General features: G+C 43.2%; 1 protein-coding gene across 1 annotated transcript in view; it reads left to right on the top strand.

Annotated features, from left to right (window-relative positions):
- Positions 1-699: 699 nt before the first annotated feature.
- Positions 700-26,329, top strand: part of LOC135512057 (vinculin) — a 90,249-nt gene continuing 64,619 nt past the window's right edge. The window contains exon 1 of the mRNA XM_064933670.1: positions 700-1,085. Coding sequence (XP_064789742.1) covers positions 918-1,085 — 168 coding nt within the window. The 5' untranslated portion in view covers positions 700-917. The remainder of the gene's footprint in view (positions 1,086-26,329) is intronic.

Here is a 26,329-nt window from a genome sequence, read left to right as displayed (position 1 = left end):
AATTGTTGCTGGCAGTGGATAGGACCCATACTTGAATTTGGGCTCATAAAATCAGACCTTGGGAAGGATTTAGCCTATTCATTTTAGGTCTTATGACTGTCCTGTTAGACAAACATGTTACCTATAAGGATTCAAATTAGTTGTAGGTTACCGGTATGCTTAGATATGATTTGAATTACTTAATCACTGTAGTCTTTCAGCTAATGTGTTATGATAACTATGCAGAAGGCTAATAGAATATTTATCAAATCAATTTCTGGGAATTTAATTCACCTAATCAAACCTAATTTTTATTTGGGATATTCTAACTTTCTATTATATGCTAAAATTATATTATACTTCACAATTGTTCATTCTACCTTTATATAGAAACTGTACAGAGCAGGTATAGCCTACATCCCAAAGCAACTAGACTATATTTCAGTCCCTTCTGCCAGCAATTTGACACTAGAATTTACACTGTCTATGTCCTTACTGGTTGGAATTTGCTCCTCTCAACAGAAGACGCACATTTCCCTTTTTAGGGCATGATAATGTATTACGTAATTTTGGGAGAACTCGAGCAAACGCGAATGTGTGGAATAGGCGGGGGCAAATCGGGAAAGATTGGCATCCACTTGCGCCAATCGCGTTGGCGGTAACATTATGCTATTTATCTTATTGGTCAGAGGGTGGACATTACGTTCATTATGGTAAAGTTGCAATTACTTTTCGCGATGTGCGGTTGGGGATTCTCACGTTGATGGTTGCAAGGGGAGTAGTTCGTGTTCCTAGAGAGTGAAACTGTTCTAGGGAAGGAAAGTGTTGGAGTAACCAAATTAGATTTCATAAAGGCGCAAACAAGAGAGGGAAGTTTTGAAACACAGAACGGGTCTGCCTTTTTCTCTTGGATAGGAGAGCGGACTTAAGTTTTCATCATGCCGGTTTTTCACACAAAGACGATAGAAAGTATCCTAGAGCCGGTGGCTCAGCAGATATCCCACCTGGTGATAATGCACGAAGAAGGTGAAGTGGACGGGAAAGCTATCCCGGATCTCACCGGACCTGTGGCTGCAGTGCAGGCGGCTGTCAGCAACCTGGTCCGGGTAAGTGAACAGTCCACACAATACGCTGGCGTAGGGTTGTTTACCTGTTGCTTGCTGTCTGTGTAGTGCTACAAGGTTCCCCGCCCGCCGAGATTCCAGTCAACTGTAATTTTATGTGAGAAGTTACGGCTGTGGTTACTTTGTTTCTTTTCATCGCTATATCAGTTGTCAACGGAATTCTTTTAGAACTCGAGAGTTGTAGCTACAATGTATATATTACATTTAGTTGAAGTTCCCTTTCACTTGGGTCGTAGGGCAGTGACGCCCTTTTCCCCTTGAGAATATGCTCTGGGCCTGTCCCCCGGAGCTATGTATAAGTCCCCCCGTTGATGTATACGCTATTCTAATGCCAGAGTATTTCAATTGAAAAACTATTGTTAATTGTCATCAACTCAAGTGTTCTCTAAACAATTATTGATATTTTCAGCAGTATTTGTATTGTAGCCTTTTGTAAATGCCAACATTTAATTGCATGGAACCACATTGTTTCCTACTCAACTTTGTGCCAGCAAGATGTTTTTTATGAGAATTAATGGAAGTGATGCCGTTATAGTGTAAGCTATTTGACTGGTAAGGGCAACCCCAGTGTATGACAGAGTAATAAGCATTTCTTCACCATATGATCTGCTAATGACAGACAAATCTGTTAGTTAAATCTTCTTCAGGTTTGGCTCTGAATATAGCCTATGTAGTATACTGTTCGTTTGCATTTTACTATCAGACACTGGGCATACAGTTGTAAAAATAGCCAAAAGTTTCACACAGTATAACAGTTTTGAATGTAATTAACTACAGTCTGAGCTGTGACTTAGTTGGACAAGTGTAAATAGAATCAAAAGCAGTTAAAACCCCCAGTGGGAGTGGAAGTTGTGCTCCACACAACAACTTCATACAGTGGATGACTGACTGAACTCCATGGCAGCCAGCAAGCAAGTTCGGCCCACAGTCAATGTCCTTATTTGTTAAATGGCAGTTTAGTACAGAATGCAATAGCAATCCAATGGTTTCCTCCCTAATACCGATATTAAGAAGTAGTTGTCTTCTGCAGTCTAAACGTGACCATATTACACAGGACATGACCAATGGGCAAATGACCCATAATGGCATTTCCTCTTATTTACAAGAGCATAGCTGAGATTATCACTTTAAGTGAGGAAGCTAACAAAAAAAGAAAAAGGTGTAATTATCAGTGTCCTCACAGAAATGGTGGTTTCCAAAAAAAGGGAATAAATTAATATTTCTTCCAAGTACTGTAGCATCTTAGCTACTCAAAGGTGCTCGTATAAGCAGGATGATCCAGGCACGCTGTATTCAATTTCAGTATTAGACTCAGTCTTTATTATCAGATTGCTAAACAACCAGAAGTTGTCAAACATAAGTACATTTCACAATACATTTCTCACACTAATACTAGGCTGTATGACATTTACTCTAAGTTAGGCCTATTTCTGCATCACTCTGTGAAGCTAGGAGTCCTTGGCAGTTGTCTGGAGTATACATTTGGACAATTAGACTGACATCTCCTAGCATCTCCTCCCAGCAAAGTGATACTCAGTGTAGGAGTATTGGAGGTAGAGTGTTGTTTACTTGTAGGACTCACCCTGGACTGGCCAGGCCAGGCTGGCAGTTAAAGGGAAACTTCACCGCTCAACATTATTTGGGGTGTTTTTCCAGTCTCCCTACATAATCATGAGTGCTGAGAGGGTATTTCAGACATAATTATTCACTATAGCTGTATTTTTTTATTTTTTATTTTTTTTTGCACTGGGAGAGCTCAACCAATGATATCATTGCTTGATTTGAGCCTGCTGTCTGATCTAAAAAATAAATGTAGTCTTGTTTTATAGCAATTATTGTGTTGCGCAGTCACGCTAGCAGCAAGTAGATATGGTTGCCCATGTTCAATTAGAGCCATTGGACTTGTCCCTACGATGATGCTATCTGCCAGGACATTGCAGGATATTCAGGTTGACAAATTTTCCATGGCTTTGTAAAAAATGACAGTCTGACGGGATCCCTACTTCCTTGTTCAGACCCTCGAATGCAGGCTTTCCAAAACAGGGGCGGTACTGGTTTACAGGTTCATGGAAGCCATGTTGCCATGCACTGTCCAGCTGAGATTGCTAAATGATTAGCTACAATGGCTGTTTCTAATTCCTCTTTCCAAGAAGAGCTGGACGACAAAACATTTTTTGTCCAAATCAAATTTGATTGATCACATGCACATGGTTAGCAGATGTTAATGCGAGTGTAGTGAAATGCTTGTGCTTCTAGTTCTGGCAGTGCTGTAATATCGAAACAAGTAATCTAACAATTCCCCAACAACTACCTAATACACACAAATCTATAGGAATGAATAAGAATATGTACATACAAATATATGGATGAGCGATGGCCGAGCTGCATAGGCAAGATGCAATAGATGTTATAAGATACAGTATTAGAGGTCGACCGATCAATTGGAATGGACGATTAATTAGGGCCAGCAAGAAGCCACGGTAAGGTGCTAGCTAGCATTAAACATATCTTATCTTATAAAAAACAATAAATCTTAACATAATCACTAGTTAACTACACATGGTTGATAGTTTATCTAGCTTGTCCTGCGTTGCATATAATCGATGCGGTGCCTGTTAATTTATCATTGAATCATAGCCTACTTCGCCAAACGGGTGATTTAACAAGCGCATTTACGAAAAAGCACTGTCGTTGCACCAATGTGTACCTAACCATAAACAAACTCCTTTCTTAAAATCAATACTCAAGTATATATTTTTAAACCTGCATATTTAGTAAATATTGCCTGCTAACATGAATTTCTTTTAACTAGGTAAATTGTGTCACTTCTATTGCAACAGAGTCTGGGTATATGCAGCAGTTTGGGCTGCCTGGCTCATTGCGAACTGTGTGAAGACTATTTCTTCCTAACAAAGACTGCCGACTTCGCCAAACGGGGGATGATTTAACAAAAGCGCATTTGCGAAAAAAGCACAATCGTTGCACAAATGTACCTAACCATAAACATCAATGCCTTTCTTAAAATCAATACACAGTAGTATATTTTTTAAAACCTGCATATTTAGTTAAAAGAAATCCGGGTTAGCAGGCAATATTAAACTAGGGAAATTGTCACTTCTCTTGCGTTCATTGCATGCAGAATCAGAGTATATGCAACAGTTTGGGCCGCCTGGCTCATTGCGAACTAATTTGCCAGAATTTTACGTAATTATGACATAACATTGAAGGTTGTGCAATGTAACAGGAATATTTAGACTTATGGATGCCACCCGTTAGATAAAATATGGAACGGTTCTGTCATGGTTGTCGTAAGAACGGGACCAAGGAGCAGCGGATATTGATTTCCACATATTTATTCCAAAGTGAAACTTAAGCCAAAAACAAATAAATCAAATACACGAACAACGGAACGTGACTACGTGGTGCACATGCACAAACACAAAATAATATCCCACAAACACAGGTGGAAAAATAGCTACTTAAATAAGATAAATAGCTACTTAAATATGATCCCTAATTAGAGACAACGATTACCAGCTGCCTCTGATTGGGAATCATACGAAACACCTACATAGAAATAATAAACTAGAATACCTCTAGTCACGCCCTGACCTACTACACCATAGATAAACAATGGCTCTCTATGGTCAGGGCGTGACAGGTTCCGTATTTCACTGAAAGAATAAACATTTTGTTTTCAAAATGATAGTTTCCGGATTTGACCATATTAATGACCTAAGGCTCATATCTGTGTGTTATTAGATTATAATTACGTCTATGATTTGATAGAGCAGTCTGACTGAGCGGTGGTAAGCAGCAGCAGGCTCGTAAGCATTCATTCAAACTGTAACGGTCGTTGGCGGTGGAAGAAGGTGAGGACCAATGCGCAGCGTGGTAAGTGTCCATATTTTTAACCTCTTGAAACTCCCCATCCCGGATCCGGGATCGTGACTAAAGCCTCAGGCTCATTAGCATAACGCAACGTTAGCGATTTCTGAAAATCGCAAATAAAATTAAAATAATGCGTTTGCTCTCAAGCTTAGCCTTTTCTTAACAACACTGTCATCTCAGATTTTCAAAATATGCTTTTGAACCATAGAAATTGACTAATTTGTGTAAGAGTATGCAAAGCTAGCATAGCATTTTGTGTAGCATGTAGCACGCAACATTTTCACAAAAGCCAGATAACCAAATAAATAAAATCATTTACCTTTGAAGAGCTTCTGATGTTTTCAATGAGAAGACTCTCAGTCACATGCCAAATGCGCAGTGTTTCCTGAAAGCGTCTGTGTGTAGGAGAAATCGTTCCGTTTTCTACATTGCGCCTGGCTACTGAAACGAACCGAAAATGCAGTCACCTACAACGTAAAACTTTTTCCGGATTAACTACATAATATCGACCGAAACATGGCAAACGTTGTTTGGAATCAGTCCTCAAGGTGTTTTTTCACATATCTCTTCATTGACATGCAGTTCGTGGAAGCTTGCTTTCCTCTCTGTATTCCTTGGAAAAATACTGGCAGGTGACTTTTGCGCACCAATTTCGGCGCAGGACACCGGGCGGACACGTGGTAAATGTGGTCTCTTATGGTCAATCTTCCAATGATCTGCCTACAAATACGTCACAATGCTGCAGACACCTTGGGGAAACGACAGAAAGGGCAGACTCATTCCTCTTGCGTTCACAGCCATAAGGAGATCATGACAAACAGAGCCTCAAAAATCCTTGTCATTTCCTGGATGCCATCTCATCTTGGTTTTGCCTGAAGCTCACGTTAAAGGGCACGCACAGAGAAGATCTTTGTATTTCTGGACACGTCAGAGTGTTTTCTTTCGAACAGTAGCAATTATATGCATAGTCGAGCATCTTTTTGTGACAAAATATCTTGTTTAAAACGGGAACGTTTTTCATCCAAAAATGAAATTGCGCCCCTAGAGTTCCAAGAAGTTAATAACGTAATAGAACACTGAACAAAAACAACAGTGAACGAATTAAACCGAAACAGTTCTGTCTGGTGCAGATACAAACACTCAAAAGAAAACAATCACCCCCCACCACACAGGTGGGAAAAGGCTACCTAAGTATGATTCTCAATCAGAGACAACTAACGACACCTGCCTCTGATTGAGAGCCATACCAGGCCAAACACAAAAACACCACATAGAAAAAGGAACATAGACAACCCACCCAACTCACACCCTGACCATACTAAAACAAAGACCTAACAAAAGAACTAAGGTCAGAACGTGACACCAGCAGCACTTTACTGCTTTTGCCAGCAGCTCTTCGCTGTGCTTCAAGCATTGCGCTGTTTATGACTTCAAGCCTATCAACTCCCAAGATTAGGATGGCAATATTAAAGTACCTTTTAGAACATCCAATAGTCAAAAGGTATATGAAATACAAATGGCATAGAGAGAAATAGTCCTATAATAACTACAACCTAAAACTTCTTACCTGGGTGTCAGGCGTGTGCGTACTTGTGGTGAAGTCAGGTGCAGGACAGCAGGGAATTGTGAACAGGCGCACACTTTATTTTGGCAGGAGAAAGATTACAGACGGACGCAGCTGTGTCAACAACCTCCAGCCAACAAGGTAAAGTGTAAAGCGTGCAAAAACAGTCACAAAACATGAATGTTTAACAATTCAAACAAGCTTCGTGAAATACTACGAAATAACATCCGCCAGCCTGGAGCGTTACAAAAACACGTAACACACAAACAAAATCACACAAAGACATGAGGGGGAACAGAGGAATGCATACATTCAGTGTAATTGGGGAATGTAAACCAGGTGTGCAAAACAAGACAATACAAATGGATGAATGAAAAATGGAGAGACAATGGCTAGAAAGCCGGTGACGTCGCCCGCCAAACGCCACCCGAACAAGGAGAGGAGCCGACTTCGGCGAAAGTTGTGACACTGGGAATATTGAAGACTCATGTTGAAAGGAACCACCAGCTTTCATATGTTCTCATGTTCTGAGCAAGGAACTGAAACATTGCGCTTTTACTTTCTTCTCCAACACTTTGTTTTTGCATTATTTAAACCAAATTGAACATGTTTCATTATTTATTTGAGACTTAATTGATTTTATTGATGTATTATATTAAGTTAAAATAAAAGTGTTCATTGTTCATTCAGTATTGTTGGAATTGTCATTAATACAAATATATATATATATATAAATATATAAATATATAAATTGGCCGATTAATTGGTATCGGCTGTTTTTGGTCCTCCAATAATCGGTATCGGCGTTAAAAAAAATCATAATCGGTCGACCTCTATACAGTATATACACTACATTTCAAAAGTTTGGTGTCACTTAGAATGTCCTTGTTTTTGAAAGAAAATAAGAAAAAAATGTGTCTATTAAAATAACAACAAATTGATCAGAAATACAGTGTAGACATTGTTAAAATTGTAAATGACTATTGTAGCTGGAAGCAGCAGATAAAAAAATTGGAATATCTACAAAGGTGTACAGAGGCCCACTATCAACAACCATCACTCCTGTGTTCCAATGGAATGTTGTGTTAGCTTACCCAAGTTTATCATTTTAAAAGGCTAATTGATCATTAGAAAACCCTTTTGCAATTATGTTAGCACAGCTGAAAAGTGTTGTTCTGATTAAAGAAGCAAGAAAACTGGCCTTCTTTAGACGAGGTGAGTATCTGGAGCATCAGCATTTATGGGTTCGATTACAGGCTCAAAATGGCCAGAAACAAATAACTCTTCTGAAACTCTTCAGTCAATTCTTGTTCTGAGAAAAGAAGGCTATTCCATGCAGGAAATTGCCAAGAAACTGAAGGTCTTGTACAACGCTGTGTACTACTCCCTTCACAAAACAGAGCAAACTGGCTCTAACCAGAATAGATAGAGGAGTGGGAAGCCTCGGTGCACAACTGAGCAAGAGGACAAGTATATTAGAGTATCTAGTTTGAGAAACAGATGCCTCACAAGTCCTCAACTGGCAGTTTCATTAAATAGTACCCGCAAAACACCAGTCTCAATGTCAACGGTGAAGAGGAGACACCGGGATGCTGGCCATCGAGGCAGAGTTGCAAAGTAAAAGACATATCTCAGACTGGCCAATAAAAAGAAAAGATTAAGATGGGCAAAAGAACACAGGCACTGGATAGAGGAACCATGCCTAGAAGGCCAGCATCCCGGAGTCACCTGTTCACCTTGTTTTTTGAGTGCTCTATCTTCTTAGCTCTTTATTCCATGATCTTCTTTGTGTGTCAGAAACAGAAATGTTTGAATTTTAAGCACAATTTTGGCCATATTCCTTGGGTGGCTGTGTTGAAGAAATCAGCCATGATGGCCTTAATGCATCCCTAAAGAAAGACACGTCCCACTATAAATAAGAGTAAGTAGCCTGGCATTTGAGCCTTGGCTTGTGCGTGCCGGGATGACTCATTTCCCACTATAGCAAGTGTTATTTAGGCAGGCATACTAGTCAGCAGGCATAGTTTTGAGATGACTAAAAGGGTGATTTTCAAACGAGGCCTGCTGTACTTAATCATTTCTGCAGTTCCTTTTTATGGTCTTTTAAGATGTGCCATTGACGTTCTACTCAGTCACAGGGTCTTGGCACAGACTGGGAACTGAATGTTTGTCGGCCTGCTTCTACAGCCAAGTCTCTCCAAGACAAGGGCTGAAGACTGGAGACTTCATGCACAATTAAACAAACTTTCAGCACTGTGGTGTAGATGGTGCTTAACTGTAATTTGATTGGCCTTGCTAAGTCCTGGGCTAAGGGAAAGGAGACCTGCTGCTACTTTGCTCTTTTGGGATTTGCATTATGACACAGCTTTGATGCGTAGCTACACGTCTTTACTCAACAAATAACTACATAATAAAGTATTTTATGTTAAGATATGGATTTAGCCTTTTTTGCCATCTAACTAATTGATTCAGAGGAACCGCCGCTTCCCAAATAGAACCCTAATCCTTATATAGTGCACTACTCTTGACCGGAGGGGAATAGGGCATAGGGTGCCATTTTGGCCTCTGTTTTTCTCATCGATCACATGAAGATGGGCTTTTGAGAATAGGTGGAAGGAGAGGTGAGATGGGAGGCAGGGTGAGGTATAGTGAGAATGGAAGTGCAGTTAGTCAAGTCAGGAAGCCTTGGATAAAGGCTGTGGATCTGAATCCACCAGCAGTAGTAGTCCAGTGCTGCAACAACAGCTGTTTAGTACAACATAGGAAGGGAGGGAAATAAATCAACTTCAACTCTGCTGGGCACTGATGAGCTATCCTCCCTCCCTTCCCTCCTCCCCAGCGATGATACATTGCTGGCCCTAAAGACCACAACCGCCATGGGGAAATAGTGTGTAGTCAGATGTGTCAGGAAACCACCAGAGGTTTTGTGTTCCATCGAGCCACCTCAGCTGCTGTGGCTGTGTGGTGTAAGCTGCATCTCAAATTGCACCCTTTATCCTATATACAGGGCATTCGGAAAGTTTTCAGACCCCTTGACATTTTCCACATTTTGTTACATTACAGCCTTATTCTAAAATGTATTTAAAATAAAATCCTCATCAATATACACCATACCCCATAATTCATTAAAAATAAACTGAAATATCACATTTACATAAGTATTCAGACCCTAAACTCAGTACTTTGCTGAAGCACAGTTGGCAGTGATTACAGCCGAGTCTTCTAGGGTATGACACTGCAAGCTTGGCACACCTGTATTTGGGGAGTTTCTCCCATTCCTCTCTGCAGATCCTCTCAAGTTTTGTCAGGTTAGATGGGGAGCGTCGCTGCACAGCTATTTTAAGGTCTATCCAGAGATGTTTGATTGGATTCAAGTCCGGGCTCTGGCTGGACCACTCAAGGACATGCAGAGATTGGTCCTGAAGCCACTCCTGCATTGTCTTGGCTTTGTGCTTAGGTTCATTGTCCTGTTGGAAGGTGAACCTTCACCCCAGTCTGAGGCCCTGAGCACTCTGGAGCAGGTTTTCATCAAGGTCCTCTCAGTACTTTGCTCCGTTCCTCGTTCCTGACTAGTCTCCTAGTCCCTACCTCTGACAAACATCCCCACAGCATGACGCTGCCACCACCATGCTTCACCGTAGGGATGGTGTCAGGTTTCCTCCAGACGGGTCACTTGTCATTCAGGCCATAGAGTTCAATCTTGGTTTCATCAGACCAGAAAATATTGTTTCTCGTGGTCTGAGAGTCCTTTTGGTGCTTTTTTGCTAACTCCAAACGGGCAGTCATGTAGATTATACTGATGATTGGCTTCCGTCTTGTCACGCTACCATAAATGCCTGACTAGTGGAGTGCTGCAGAGATGTTTGTCCTTCTGAAAGGTTCTCCCATCTCCATAGAGGAACTCTTGAGCTCTGCCAGAGTGACCATTGGGTTCTTGGTCACTTCCTTGACCAAGGCCCTTCTCCCCCGATTGCTCAGTTTGGCCATGTGGCCAGCTCTAGGAAGAGTCTTAGTGATTCCAACCTTCTTCCTTTTAAGAATGATGGAAGACACTGTGTTCGTGGGGGCCTTCAATGCTGCAGATATTTGTTGTTACTCTTCATCGGATCTGCTCTTTGAGCTCCTGTCTCGGAGCTCTATGGACAATTCCTTCGACCTCATGACTTGATTTCTGCTCTGACATGCACTGTCAACAGTGGGACCTTATATAGACAGGTGTGTGCCTTTCCAAATCGTGTCCAATCAATTGAATTTACCACAGGTGGATTCTAATCAGGTTGTAGAAACATCTCAAGGATGATCAATGGAAACAGGATGCACCTTAGCATAATTTTGAGTCGCATAGCAAAGTGTCTGAATACTCATGTAAATAAGTTTTAATTTAAAAATATATATAAATTAGCAAAAATGTCTAAACCTGTTTTTGCTTTGACATTATGAGGAATTGTGTGTCGATTGTTAAGGATTTTAACGTAACAAAATGTGTAAAAAGGGAAGGGGTCTCAATACTTTTTGAATGCACTGTTGTGTACTACTTTTAACCAGGGCCCATAGGGCTCTGCTCAAAGGTAGTGCTCTATGTAGGGAATAGGGTGCCATTTGGGATGCAAATGTGATGTACGGTGTGGCTGTCAGTGTCACCTCAGCTGTTTGAAAAGAAAAATAATGAAAAGATTACTCTTAAGACTCGGATGGTAAATTCATGCTACAAATAGTATGCTTATGTTGGCCGGAAGTTGTTCTCAATGAATTATGACCAGAAATATCTGCTCAATGAATCTTGTGAAAGCTTATGAATAGGAATATTGTCATGAGAAAGACTCATGATAGACTATTACTCTGTATCATGAGAGATGGCCAAGAAGTGTGTCTGATGCATGCTTAATTGCTGCATGGTTTCTTTTGGCGCACAGGCCTAGTGAGGCATTTGATTTGTGTCTGTCACCACCTTGGCTACACTCTGTGCACTTCCTGAACTATATTAATAACCCCTGCTTGACGTGACTAGACAGTTGCGGGATAAACCTACACTATATATAAAAAGGTGTGTGGACAACCCTTTCAAATGTGTGGATTCGTCTATTTCTGCCACACCCGTTGCTGACAGGTGTATAAAATCGAGCACACAGCCATGCAATCTTCATAGACAAACTTTGGCAGTAGGATGGCGTTACGGAAGTGCTCAGTGACTTTCAACGTGACACCGTCATAGGATGCCACCTTTCCAACAAGTCAGTTAGTCAAATTTCTTCCCTCTAGAGCTACCCCAGTCAACTGTAAGTGCTGTTATTGTAAAGTGGAAATGTCTAGGAGCAACAACAACTCAGCCGCGAAGTGGTAGGCCACGTTTTTACTCAAACGTTGATCAATGTGCACTGTCCCTGTAAAAATAAACTCAAACCTCACAGAACAGGAATGCTGAAGCGCGTCGCACGTGAAAATTGTCTGTCCCCGGTTGCAACACTCACTACCATGTTTCAAACTGCCTCTGGAAGCAACGTCAGCACAATAACTGTTCGTCTGCTGGAGTGGTGTAAGGCTCGCCGTCATTGGACTGGAGCAGTGGAAACTCGTTCTCTGGAGTGCTGAATCACACTTCACCATCTGGCAGTCCGACCGATGAATCTGCGCTTGGCGGATGCCAGGAGAACACTATCTGCCCCAAAACAACGGTAAAGTTTGGTGGGGCCAGGCCTCATTGCTGACCTCAACAATGCTCTTGTGGCTGAATGGAAGCAATTCCCCGTAGCAATGTTCTAACATCTTTTTATGTATTTATTTTTATTTAACTAAGTAAGTCAGTTAAGAACAAATTCTTATTTATAATGACAGCCGACCTGAAGGCAAAAGGCCTCCTGTGGGGACAGAGGCTGGGATTAAAAATAAAATACAAATATTGGACAAAACACACATCACGACAAGAGAGACAACACTATATAGAGACCTAAGGCCACAACATAGCATGGCAGCAACACATGAAAACACAGCATGGTAAGCAGCACAACATGACAACTAGAGGTCGACCGATTAATCGGAATGGCCGATTTAATTAGGGCCGATTTCAAGTTTTCATAACAATCGGAATATATATATTTTTTTACACCTTTATTTAATCTTTATTTAACTAGGCAAGTCAGTTAAGAACACATTCTTATTTTCAATGACGGCCGAGGAACGGTGGGTTAACTGCCTCGTTCAGGGGCAGAAAGACAGATTTGTACCTTGTCAGCACGGGGGATTCAATCTTGCAACCTTACAGTTAACTAGTCCAACGCTCCAACCACCTGCCTCTCATTGCAATCCACGAGGACACTACCTGTTACGCGACTGCAGTAAGCCAAGGTAAGTTGCTAGCTAGCATTAAACTTATCTTATATAAAAACAATCAATCATAATCACTAGTTAAAACCTCTTGATCCTCCCCATCCCGGATCCGGGATCGTGAATAAAGCCTCAGGCTCATTAGCATAACGCAACGTTAACGATTTCTGAAAATCGCAAATAAAATGAAAATAATGCGCCTGCTCTCAAGCTTAGCCTTTTCTTAACAACACTGTCATCTCAGATTTTCAAAATATGCTTTTGAACCATAGCAATTCACTAATTTGTGTAAGAGAATGCAAAGCTAGCTTAGCATTTTGAGTAGCATTTAGCACGCATTTTCACACAAACCAGATAACCAAATAAATAAAATCATTTACCTTTGAAGAGCTTCGGATGTTTTCAATGAGGAGACTCTCAGTTACATAGCAAATGTTCAGTTTTTCCTGAAAGAATCTTTGTGTAGGAGAAATCGCTCCGTTTTGTACATCACATTTGGCTACCGAAACGAACCGAAAATTCAGTCACCAACAACATCAAACCTTTTCCGGATTAAATCCATAATATCAACCGAAACATGGCAAACGTTGTTTGGAATCAATCCTCAAGGTGTTTTTTCACATATCTCTTCATTGATATATCGTTCGTGGAAGCCTGCTTTCTTCTCTGAATTCCATGGAAAAATGCTTGCAGCTGAGGTTTGCGCACCAATTTCGGCGCAGGACACCGGGCGGACACCTGGTAAATGTGGTCTCTTATGGTCAATCTTCCAATGATATGCCTACAAATACGTCACAAGGCTGCAGACACCTTGGGGAAACGACAGAAAGGGCAGGCTCATTCCTCTCGCATTCACAGCCATATAAGGAGACAATGGAAAACGGAGCCTCAAAAATCCTGCTGATTTCCTGGATGCCGTTTCATCTTGGTTTTGCCTGTAGCTCACGTTCTTGGGCACGCACAGAGAATATCTTTACAGTTCTGGAAACGTCAGAGTGTTTTCTTTCCAAAGCTATCAATTATATGCATAGTCGAGCATCTTTTTGTGACAAAATATCTTGTTTAAAACGGGAACGTTTTTCATCCAAAAATGAAATAGCGCCCCCAGAGTTTCAAGAGGTTAACTACACATGGTTGATAATATTACTAGTTTATCTAGCGTGTCCTGCATTGCATATAATCGATGCGGTGCGTATCGTTGCTCCAATGTGTACCTAACCATAAACATCAATGCCTTTCTTAAAATCAATACACAGAACTATATATTTTTAAACCTGCATATTTAGCTAAAGGAAATCCAGGTTAGCAGGCAATATTAACCAGGTGAAATTGTGTCACTTCTCTTGTGTTCATTGCACGCAGAGTCAGTGTATATGCAACAGTTTGGGCCACCTAATTTGCCAGAATTTTACGTAATTATGACATAACATTGAAGGTTGTGCAATGTAACAGGAATATTTAGACTTATGGATGCCACCCGTTAGATAAAATACAGACCGGTTCCGTATTTTACTGAAAGAATAAACGTCTTGTTTTCAAGATGATAGTTTCCAGTTTCGACCATATTAATGACCTAAGGCTCATATTTCTGTGTATTATCATGTTATAACTAAGTCTATGATTTGATAGAGCAGTCTGACTGAGCGATGGTAGGCACCAGCAGACTCGTAACCATTAATTCAAACACCACATTTGTGGGCTGCGGCTTTTGTGGAGCGATGGGTAACGCTGCTTCGAGGGTGGCTGTTGACGATGTGTTCCTGGTTCGAACCCAGGGAGGAGCGAGGAGAGGGACGGAAGCTATAATGTAGCACTGGCAATACTAAAGTGCCTATAAGAACATCCAATAGTTAAAGGTTAATGAAATACAAATGGTATAAAGAGAAATAGTCCTATAATTCCTATATTAACTACAACCTAAAACGTCTTACCTGGGAATATTGAAGACTCATGTTAAAAGGAACCACCAGCTTTCATATGTTCTCATGTTCTGAGCAAGGAACTTAAATGTTAGCTTTCTTACATGGCACATATTGCACTTTTTGCCAGACATAGGTGTATAGGTGGCAGGGAAGTCAGGCGCAGGAGAGTCAAAAGGAGTGTAAAATGGAGTCTTTTAATAAAGTCCACGTAGTATGCTCCATCACACTAAAATGTACACATACAAACAAACATGGGTACGAGGACCCGACGCGCACCTATACAACAAGCAACTACACTGACAATAGAACAATCTCTGACAAAGACATGAGGGGAAACAGAGGGTTAAATACACAACAGGTAATGAATGGGATTGAAAACAGGTGTGTGGGAAGACAAGACAAAACCAATGGAAAATGAAAAAAGGATCAATGATGGCTAGAAGACCGGTGACGTCGAACGCCGAGCACCGCCCGAACAAGGAGAGGCAACGACTTCGGCAAAGTCGTGACAGTACCCCCCCCCTGATGCGCGGCTCCAGCTGCGCGTCGACACCGGCCTCGGGGACGACCCGGAGGGCGAGGTGCAGGGCGATCCGGATGGAGACGGTGGAATTCTGATAACATGGAAGGATCTAACACGTCCTCCACCGGAACCCAGCATCTCTCCTCAGGCCCGTACCCATCCCAGTCCACGAAGTACTGAAGGCCCCTCGCCTGACGTCTCGATTCCAAAATGGATCGAACAGAGTACGCCGGAACCCCCTCGATGTCTAGAGGAGGCGGAGGAACATCACGCACTTCAGCCTCCTGGAGCGGGCCAGCCACCATCGGCCTGAGGAGAGACACATGGAACGAGGGGTTAATACGGTAATGAGTGGGTAGTTGTAACCTATAACATACCTCGTTCACTCTCCTCAGGACTTTAAACGGCCCCACAAACCGCGGACCCAGCTTCCGGCAGAGCAGGCGAAGGGGCAGGTTTCGGGTCGAGAGCCAGACCCTGTCCCCTGGTGCGAACACTGGGGCCTCACTGCGGCGATGGTCTGCGCCAATTTTCTGGCGCCTTATGGCACGCTGAAGGTGGATGTGGGCTGCCTCCCAGGTTTCCTCAGCGTGCCGAAACCAATTGTCCACCGCAGGGGCCTCGGTCTGGCTCTGATGCCAAGGAGCCAGAACCGGCTGATATCCTAATACACATTGAAAGGGAGTAAGGTTAGTGGAGGAGTGACGTAGCGAGTTCTGAGCCATCTCTGCCCAGGGCACGAACTTCGCCCACTCCCCCGGCCGATCCTGGCAATAAGACAGCAGAAACCTACCCACATCCTGGTTAACTCTCTCTCCACCTGCCCATTACTCTCTGGGTGAAAACCTTGAGGTAAGACTAACTGAGATCCCCAGACGCTCCATGAACGCCTTCCAGGCCCTTGATGTGAACTGGGGACCCCGATCAGACACTATATCCTCAGGCACCCCATAGTGCCGGAAAACGTGTGTAAACAGGGCCTCTGCAGTTTGTAAGGCCGTAGGGAGACCGGGCAAAGGGAGGAGACGACAGGACTTTGAAAACCGATCCACAACGACCAGGATCGTGGTGTAACCCTGTGAAGGTGGAAGATCAGTCAAAAAATCCACCAACAGGTGCGACCACGCCCGTTGAGGAATGGGTAGAGGTTGTAGCTTACCTCTGGGCAGGTGTCTAGGAGCCTTGCACTGGGCGCACACCGAGCAGGAAGAAACATAAATCCTCACGTCCTTAGCTAAAGTGGGCCACCAGTACCTCCCTTCAAGACAGCGCATCGTCCGACCTATCCCAGGATGACCAGAGGAGGGTGACGTTTGAGCCCAATATATCAATCGGTCGCGGACAGCAGACGGAACGTACAGACGACCAGCTGGACACTCAGGGGGAGAAGCCTCTGCACGTGACGCCCGCTCAATGTCCGCGTCCAGCTCCCACACTACAGGCGCCACCAGACACGAAGCTGGGAGTATGGGAGTGGGATCCATGGACCGCTCCTCTGTGTCATACAGCCGAGACAATGCGTCTGCCTTAACGTTCTGGGAGCCTGGTCTGTAAGAAAGAGTAAACACAAAACGAGTGAAAAACATGGCCCACCTTGCCTGGCGAGGATTCAATCTCTTCGCCTGCCGGATGTACTCCAGATTGCGGTGGTCAGTCCAGATGAGAAAAGGGTGTTTAGCCCCCTCAAGCCAATGCCTCCGCACCTTCAAAGCTTCTACGACAGCTAACAGCTCTCGGTTCCCCACATCATAGTTTCGCTCCGCCGGGCTGAGCTTCTTCGAAAAGAAAGCACAGGGGCGAAGCTTCAGTGGCATACCCGAACGCTGAGAGAGCACTGCTCCTATCCCAGCTTCGGATGCGTCCACCTCCACTATGAATGGCAAAGAGGGATCCGGATGATCCAGCACAGGCACCGAGGTAAACAGAGTCTTCAGGTGCTCAAAAGCCCTGTTCGCCTCAGCCGACCACTGCAAGCGCACCGGGCCCCCCTTTAGCAGTGAGGTAATGGGAGCTGCCACCTGACCAAAAGGTCATCGATATACACCACTACACCCTGCCCGTGCAGGTCCCTGAAGATCTCATCTACAAATGATTGGAAAACTGATGGAGCATTCATCAACCCATATGGTATGACCAGGTACTCATAATGACCTGAGGTGGTGCTAAATGCCGTCTTCCACTCATCACCCTTCTTAATACACACCAGATTGTACGCACTCCTGAGATCCAATTTTGTGAAAAAACGTGCCCCGTGCATTAACTCAATAACCGTATTGATCAGAGGTAGCGGGTAACTATATTTCACTGTGATTTTATTAAGACCTCGATAATCAATGCACGGGCGTAAACCGCCATCCTTTTTTTTCACAAAAAAGAAACTCGAAGAGACGGGTGAAATGGATGGCTGAATGAACCCCTGATGCAGGGATTCAGAGACATATGTCTCCATAGACTCCATCTCCGCTTGCGACAGGGGATACACGTGACTCTTGGGATATGCAGCGTCTACCAGGAGATCTATCGCACAATCCCCCGTCGATGGGGTGGTAATTGAGTCGCCTTCTTTTTATAGAAGGCGAGAGCCAAATCGGCATATTTGGGGGGAATGCGCACGGTGGAGACCTGGTCTGGACTTTCCACCGTAGTAGCACCAACGGAAACCCCTAGACACCTACCTGAGCATTCTCGCAACCACCCCGTGAGAGCCCTCTGTGGCCAAGAAACAGTGGGGTTATGACAAACTAACCAGGGTAGGCCTAGCACCACAGAATACGCAGGAGAATCAATAAGGAAAAGACTAATCTTCTCCTTGTGACCCTCCTGCGTTATCATACACAAAGGTGCGGTTACCTCCCTGATAAACCCTGACCCTAATGGTCGACTATCTAAGGCATGAATAGGGAAAGGCATATCCACAGGAACAATAGGGATCCCTAAACTATGAGCTAGACTTTTATTAATGAAATTCCCAGCCGCACCTGAATCTACTAGCGCCTTATACTGGGAATGCAGTGAAAAATCAGGAAAAGAGACAGAGACAAACATTAGTGCAGCAGAGGGCTCTGGATGAGAATGGTGCCTACTCACCTGGGGTGACGCCAGAATGCCCTGCCTGCCCTCTCTATTCCCAGAGGAACCAACCCAGCACCGACCAGCAGTGTGCCCTCTGCAACCTTGAATGGTGCTCGAGTGGGAACCCCCTCCGGTCTCCCTGCGCACCATCCCTCCCAATTCCATAGTTTCGGGAGAGAGGGTGCGGGAGGATGGAACAACTAGACCCCGATCTAGACGTCCACGAGTAGCCAGCATGTTGTCCAGCTTGATGGACATGTCCACCAGCTGGTTGAAGGTGAGGGTGGTGTCTCTACAGGCCAGCTCCCGACGGATGTCCTCGCGTAGACTACAACGGTAATGGTCGATCAGGGCCCTGTCGCTCCATCCAGCGCCGGCAGCCAAGGTCCTAAACTCCAAAGCAAAATCCTGTGCACTCCTCGTCTCCTGCCTCAGATGATAGAGGAGCTCACCCGCTGCTTTGCCTTCAGGTGGGTGATCGAATACTATCCGGAATTGGCAGGTGAACTCCTCAAAATGGTCCAACGCCACATCCTCCCTTCTACACACAGCACTGGCCCATTCCTGGGCTTTCCCGGTGAGGCATGAGACGAGGGCGTAACTCTTCTCACGGTCAGATGGTACTGGGGAGGCCGTGGCTAGATATAAATTCAGCTTAAGGAGGAAACCCTGGCAGCCGGCAGTATCTCCGTTGTATCCCGTAGGTAGGGATAAATGGATCTTCGATTCCGGAGAGGAAAAAACGTTCACGGGAGATTCCGGTTGTGGTGGTGGTGGCGCTGGAGAAACTCCCTGTCTCTCCCAGCGATCCATTTTCTGGACAATGTGATCCATGACGGAGCTGATAACGTCAAGCTCCCTCGCTTGTTCCTGAAAGCGTTCCTCCAGGTCCATGGGCATAGTGTCCTCCCCTGCTGACTTCATATATAGGGTCAGAGATTCTGTCAGACATAGGTGTATAGGTGTCAGGGAAGTCAGGCGCAGGAGAGTCAAAAGGAGTGTAAAATGGAGTCTTTTAATAAAGTCCACGTAGTATGCTCCATCACACTAAATTGTACACATACAAACAAACATGGTACGAGGACCCGACGCGCACCTATACAACAAGCAACTACACTGACAATAGAACAATCTCAAAACCAAGACAAGACAAAACCAATGGAAAATGAAAAAAGGATCAATGATGGCTAGAAGACCGGTGACGTCGAACGCCGAGCACCGCCCGAACAAGGATAGGCAACGACTTCGGTAGAAGTCGTGACACTTTTACTTTCTTCTCCAACACTTTGTTTTTACATTATTTAAACCAAATTGAACATGGTTCATTATTTATTTGAGGCTAAACTGATTTTTATTGATGTATTATATTAAGTTAAAATAAGTGTTTATTCATTATTGTTGTAATTGTTATTATTACAAATAAATAAATTAAAAATCATCCGATTAATCGGTATCAGCGTTTTTTTTGGTCCTCCAATAATCGGTATCGGTATCGGCGTTGAAAAATCATAATTGGTCGACCTCTAATGACAACAACATGGTACTGTAGCAACACATGGCAGCAGCACAACAGGGTAGCAGCACAAAACATGGTACAAACATTATTGGGCACAGACAACAGCACAAAGGTCAAGAAGGTAGAGACAACAATACATCACGCAAAGTAGCCACAACTGTCAGTAAGAGTGTCCATGATTGAGTCTTTGAATGAAGAGATTGAGATAAAACTGTCCAGTTTGAGTGTTTGTTGCAGCTCGTTCCAGTCGCTAGCTGCAGTGAACTTAAAAGACGAGCGACCCAGGGATGTGTGTGTGCTTTGGAGAACTTTATCAGAATGTGACTGGCAGAACGGGTGCTGTATGTGGAGGATGAAGGCTGCAGTAGATATGGGGGAGTTAGACCTTAGAGGGTTTTTATAAATAAGCATCAACCAATGGGACTTGCAACGGGCATATAGAGATGACCAGTTTACAGAGGAGTATAGAGTGCAGTAATGTGTCCAATAAGGAGCATTGGTGGCAAATCTAATGTTCGAATGGTAAAGAACATCTAGCCGCTCGAGAGTACACTTACCTGCCGATCTATAGATTACGTCTCCGTAATCTAGCATGTGTAGGATGGTCATCTGAATCAGGATTAGTTTGGCAGCTGTGGTGAAAGAGGAGCAATTATGACAGATGAAGCCAAGTCTAGATTTAACCTTAGCCTGCAGCTTTGATATGTGCTGAGAGGACAGTGTACAGTCTAACCATACTCCCAAGTATTTGTATGAGGTGACTACATCAAGCTCTAAATCCTCAGAGGTAGTAATCACACCGGTGGAGAGGGGGGCATTCTTCTTACCAAACCACATGACCTTTGTTTTGGAGGTGTTCAAGACAAGGTTAAGGGCAGAGAAAGCTTGTTGGGACACTAATAAAGATTTGTTGTAGAGAGTTAAACACAAAATCCGGGGAAGGGCCAGCTGAGTATGACTATCATCTGCATATACAGTAAATGGACGAGAGAGCTTCCTATTACTTGAGCTATGTTGATATAAATTGACAAGAGCATGGGTTCTAGGATTGAACATTGGAGTACTCCCTTGGTGACAGGCAGTAGCTAAGACAGCAGATGTTCTGACATTACACACTCTCTTTGAGAGAGGTAGTTAGAAAATCAGGTAAAAGACCACCAGAGACACTAATACTACTTATTCGGCCCACAAGAATGGAATGGTCTACCGTATCAAGTCAATAAAAAGTCAATAAAAAAAGCAGCAGAACATTGCTTAGAATCAAGGGCAATGGTGACATCATTGAGGACCTATTTCTTTTAGTGTTTTAATTGTATTTTTTTTGTGGTATCTAATTGGGAGTTAGTCTTGTCCCATCGCTGCAACTCCCATACAGACTCGGGAGAGGCGAAGATCAAGAGCAGTGCATCCTCCGAAACACGACCCAGCTAAACCGCACTGCTTCTTACCATAATGCCTGCTTAACCCAGAAGCCATCTGCACCAATATGTCCGCTAGGCTCTGCTGGCAGCAGGCAACATTTTCACGAAAATAAGAAAAGCAACCAAATTAAATAATTTACCTTTGAAGAACTTCGGATGCTTTCACTCAGTAGACTCCCAGTTAGATAGCAAATGTTCCTTTTTTCCAAAAATATTATTTTTGTAGGCAAAATAGCTCCCGTTTGTTCATCATGCTTGGCTGAGAAATCGACCGGAAAATGCTACCTATACAATGCCAAACGTATTTCAAAATTAACTCCATAATATCGACAGAAACACGGCAAACGTTGTTTAGGATCCATCCTCAAGGTGTTTTCAATATATATATTCGATAATATATCCGTCGAGGCAATTGGTTTCTCATAAGAAGCGATTGGAAAAATGGCTACCTCAGTATTTTACGCAAGATTTTCTGCGGGAGACACCATGTGACCACTTGCTATATATGGTCCCTTACAGCCATTCTTCAATGGAAATGCGTAAAAAGACGTCACAATGCTGTAGACACCTTGGGGAATACGTGGAAAATGCAAGCTCATTCATAGCTCATTCACAGCCATATAAGGAGTCATTGGCATGAGGCGGTTTCAAAAAATGTGGCACTTCCTGGTTGGATTTTTATCTGGGTTTCGCCTGTAACATCAGTTCTGTGGCACTCACAGACAATATCTTTGCAGTTTTGGAAACGTCAGAGTGTTTTCATTCCAAATCTGTCAATTATATGCATAGTCGAGCATCTTTTCGCAACAAAATATCTTGTTTAAAACGGGAACGTTTTTCATCCAACATTTTTATAACGCCCCCTAATGCATAACTGGAGCTCCTTTAGCACCTTGGACTCAGTGACCGGCCTGCAGGGAGGAACTTTGTAGCGGGGCAGGGGAAAAAGAGGGAGGAGCATTAGAAGGGGTGGGAAATGAGGAAATGTTGGACGGGCAAGCAGTCAAATAGTCAAATAGGAATCCTGACTTAATGAAGTGATGACTTAATGAAGTGATGATTAAAGAGCTCAGTTGTGCTCATTGTCAGAAACAACCACATCAACATTAAGGGACATGGGCAGGTCTTTAACTGTTACAGAACTTCTTGGGGTTAAACCCACAGAGAAAGAGCTGCTCCTTAACTTGATTTGATTTAATTTGATCGTCTGAGGACAGCGCCTCACCCACTTCCTACATTAACATGAATTCATAACCTGCACAGGTGTCACAAAACTCAAAAATAGCGATAAAATATATCCATTACCTTTGAAGATCTTCATCGTTTTGCATACCAGGGGGTCCCAGTTACACAATGAATGGTCGTTTTGTTCGATAAAGTTTTGTTCGATAAAGTCCTTCTTTATATCCCCAAAAGGTCAGTTTAGTTGGCTTGCTTCATTCAATAATCCACCAGTTTCCCCTCGTTGAAAATGCATACAAAATGAATCCCAAACATTACCAATATACTTCATCCAAACAAGTCAAACAACATTCCTAATCAATCCTCAGGTACCCTAATATGTAAATAAATGATAAAATGTAAGATGGAAATAGTCTGTTCATAAATAACAATGTGCGTGCCCTCACCGGAGCACGCCACAAACATTTTCCAACCAAGCAGAGGCATAACGAAAGTCAGAAATAGCAATAAAATAAATTACTTACCTTACAAGATATTCATCTTTTTGCAATCCAAAGGGTCCCAGTTACACAACGAATGGTTGTTTTGTCCGATAAAATTCTTCTTTATATCCCAAAAATGTCAGTTTATTTGGCGCGTTTGATTCAGAAATACGCCTGTTCCAATTCGCCCAACATGCTTACAAAGGAATCTAAATAGTTACCTGTAAACTTTGTCCAAACTGTTCAAACAATGTTTCTAATCCAACCTCAGGTACCCTAATATGTAAATAATCGATACAATTTAAGATGGAGTAAACTGTGTTCAATACTGGAGAAAAAGAACAAGGAGTGTACACTCATTTACGCGCGCCAAAAGACTAGAGTCCTTCTGGGGGATACTTCAAAAGAATACGAATACTTCTTCATTTTTAAAAAACAAGCGTGAAACAATTTCTAAAGACTGTTGACATCTTGTGGAAGCCATAGGAACTGAAATCTGGGTCCTAATTATTAGATTTTCCCATAGAAAAACATTGAAAAGTCCAATGACCTCAAAAATAAATCCTGGATGGATTGTCCTTGGGTTTCGCCTGACAAATCAGTTCTGTTATACTCGCAGACATTATTGTAACAGTTTCAGAAACTTTTGAGTGTTTTCTATCCAATACTACCATGCATATGCATATGCTAGCTTTTGGGCCTGAGTAACAGGCAGTTTACTTTGGGCACCTCAGTCATCCAAACTTCCGAATACTGCCCCCTAGCCTTAAAAAATTTAAGTAACGAACTTTGGTCTTCCGGATAGCCTGAGTGCACTTATTCCTAATTTGCCTGAACAAGAGCCAGTCAGCCTGAGTGTGCGTGTGCCAAGCGATTTGCCAAATGGAATTCTTGAGGTGAAGTAACTGCCAGATCACGGTCGAACCAGGGTCTGAACCTGTTTTTTAATTCTCATTTTCTTTATGGGCGCGTATTTGTTAACGATACCACTAAAAATATTTTAAAAAGAAGGTCCAAGCGTCTTCAACAGAGGGGATCAAGCTGATTCTATACCAATTTACAGAGGCCAGATAATGAAGGAACGCTTGCTCATTAAAGTTTTTGACAAGTCAGGACAGGTTGTTGTTACATAGTCTAGTTGACAGGTGATCGACTAGCCGGACTGTTCCCCAGACTCCGCGTGTAGGGATTTGTACAATGCATGAACAAGGCTATTGAACTTGACATTGGTGTCTGTCCTTATTTCTTTATCCAACATATCATACTGAAACAGTTGCATATAGAATGCATAAGATTCTGTATTTATGATAGCATCGCCCTATGTTCCTCAGTCTTCCCGCTCTTTCACTCAAACCCAGCCCTTTTCTTTTGTGTAACAAGCTGTCATATCTGTTCTGCCCGCTAGGGACGTTTTCCTTTATAACGTAATTTGTAATCAAGTTATGATTTAATTATGTGTATGTGTAATTCTGTGTGATTAGTTAGGTATTTAGTAAATAAATAATTAAACACAATTTTGCATTGCTGATTCCAATTGTTAGCCAGGGTTCGTGCTGATAACCAAGAATTTACAACTTTCAGATGAGACTGAATTAAGATGACGATTAATATTGACTGCTATTGATGTAAAATATTACTAGGTCTTTAAGAGTGTATTCGGAAGATAACAGCTCTATAAATATTATTTTGTGGTGCCCCAACTCTCTAGTTAATTACATTTACATGATTAGCTCAATCAGGTAATATTAATTCTAAAATAATTTTATAGAATAGCATGTCATATCACTTAATCCGGAATAGCCAAAGACACAACAACATCATGCCTACACTAGAGGATGTCCTCTACAAGCTTCCCAAGGCCAGGATTTTCATCTCATCAGTTTTGCAAACTATCTTGCAAAGTTCATGTCATACCTATCAGCAGTCTGTGAGCCTCTGCGCCGGTTGCTGGACAAAGACACACCACGGCACTGGCTACCCAAGCACGAGGCCGCAGTGCAGTAGATGAAATCTCTGGCTTCATCCATGCTAGTGTTACGCTAATTACGACGTCACGAAGCCTGTCACAATCCAGAGCGACTCCAGCCAAAGGGGACTTGGATGCTGCCTTATGCAGGAAGGCCAGGCCGTTGCGTTTGCCTCGGGTGCTCACCCCCACCGAACAAAACTATGCACAAATTGAGAAAGAGTGCCTCAGCATGGTCTTCTCCTGCCAGCGATTCCATCAATACTTATATGGTCGAGAGCTGGTCACCACTGAAACTGACCACAAACCACTCATTGCCATATTCAGTAAACCTCTCCTCAACGCGCCCAAGAGGCTTCAAAGCATGCTCCTGCCTCTGAAAAACTACAGCCCGAAGGTAATTTACAAGCCAGCACCAGAGATGTACATCAGCAACACACTGAGCAGGGCAACAGCACAATGTACAGGCATAGGCACTGCCTATCAGCGGCAGGCCATCTGTTCGCTACAGCAGGAACAACAAGATGTTCAACAGATCAATCAGGCGGACTACTTAAGCATCACAGATCCCCACCTAGCCCAGATCAGGAAACACACTGACAAGGACGGACACCTACAGTCACTGAAGTCCATGGCTCTCGCAGGTTGGCCATACCTGAAAGAGGAGACACCTTTCACAGTGAGAGAATACTGGACCTTTCGAGATGAGATCAGTGTGCAAAATGGCGTCTTGTTCAGAGGTCAGAAGGTCATTATTCCCAAATCATTACGTCCAGAGATGCTTACCCACATACACTTCAGTCACGTTGGAGGTGACGCCAGGCTCGTGAAACATTATACTGGCCAAACATGCAAGCAGAAATTAAAGACTTTGTCAGCAACTGTACCACATGCAACGAGTATGCTCATGAACAGCAAAAGGAAACCATGATGTCACATGAACTACACACAAGGGCCTGGCAAATCGTCAGCATGGACTTATTAAGCCACAGACAAAAGGACTATCTTCTCATCGTTGATCACTACTCTGACTTTTGGGAAATTGAACTGCTCCCTGACTTGTCTGCAGAGACGGTCATAAAGCACTGCAAGGCGTAGTTTGCAAGGCAAGGTCAGCCTGACAAGGTAATCACGGGCAATGGCCCACAATTCACTTCACAGTTTAAGCGTTTCGCCTCAGAATGGGAGTTTGACCACGTGACACCCAAAAGCAAATGGCAAGGCAGAATCAGCTGTCAATATTGCAAAAAACCTGTTAAGCAGGGCCTTGCGCGACAGCAACGACCCATGGAAAGCGATCTTACAGTGGAGGAACACACCCACCGAAAACATGGACAGCAGCCCAGCACAACGCCTTCTGTCCAGG

Source organism: Oncorhynchus masou, chromosome 24, assembly GCF_036934945.1.
Source record: "Oncorhynchus masou masou isolate Uvic2021 chromosome 24, UVic_Omas_1.1, whole genome shotgun sequence".
Taxonomy (NCBI): domain Eukaryota; kingdom Metazoa; phylum Chordata; class Actinopteri; order Salmoniformes; family Salmonidae; genus Oncorhynchus; species Oncorhynchus masou.
The sequence above is the reverse complement of the archived record's forward strand: the minus strand, read 5'-3'. Positions and strand labels throughout refer to the sequence as shown.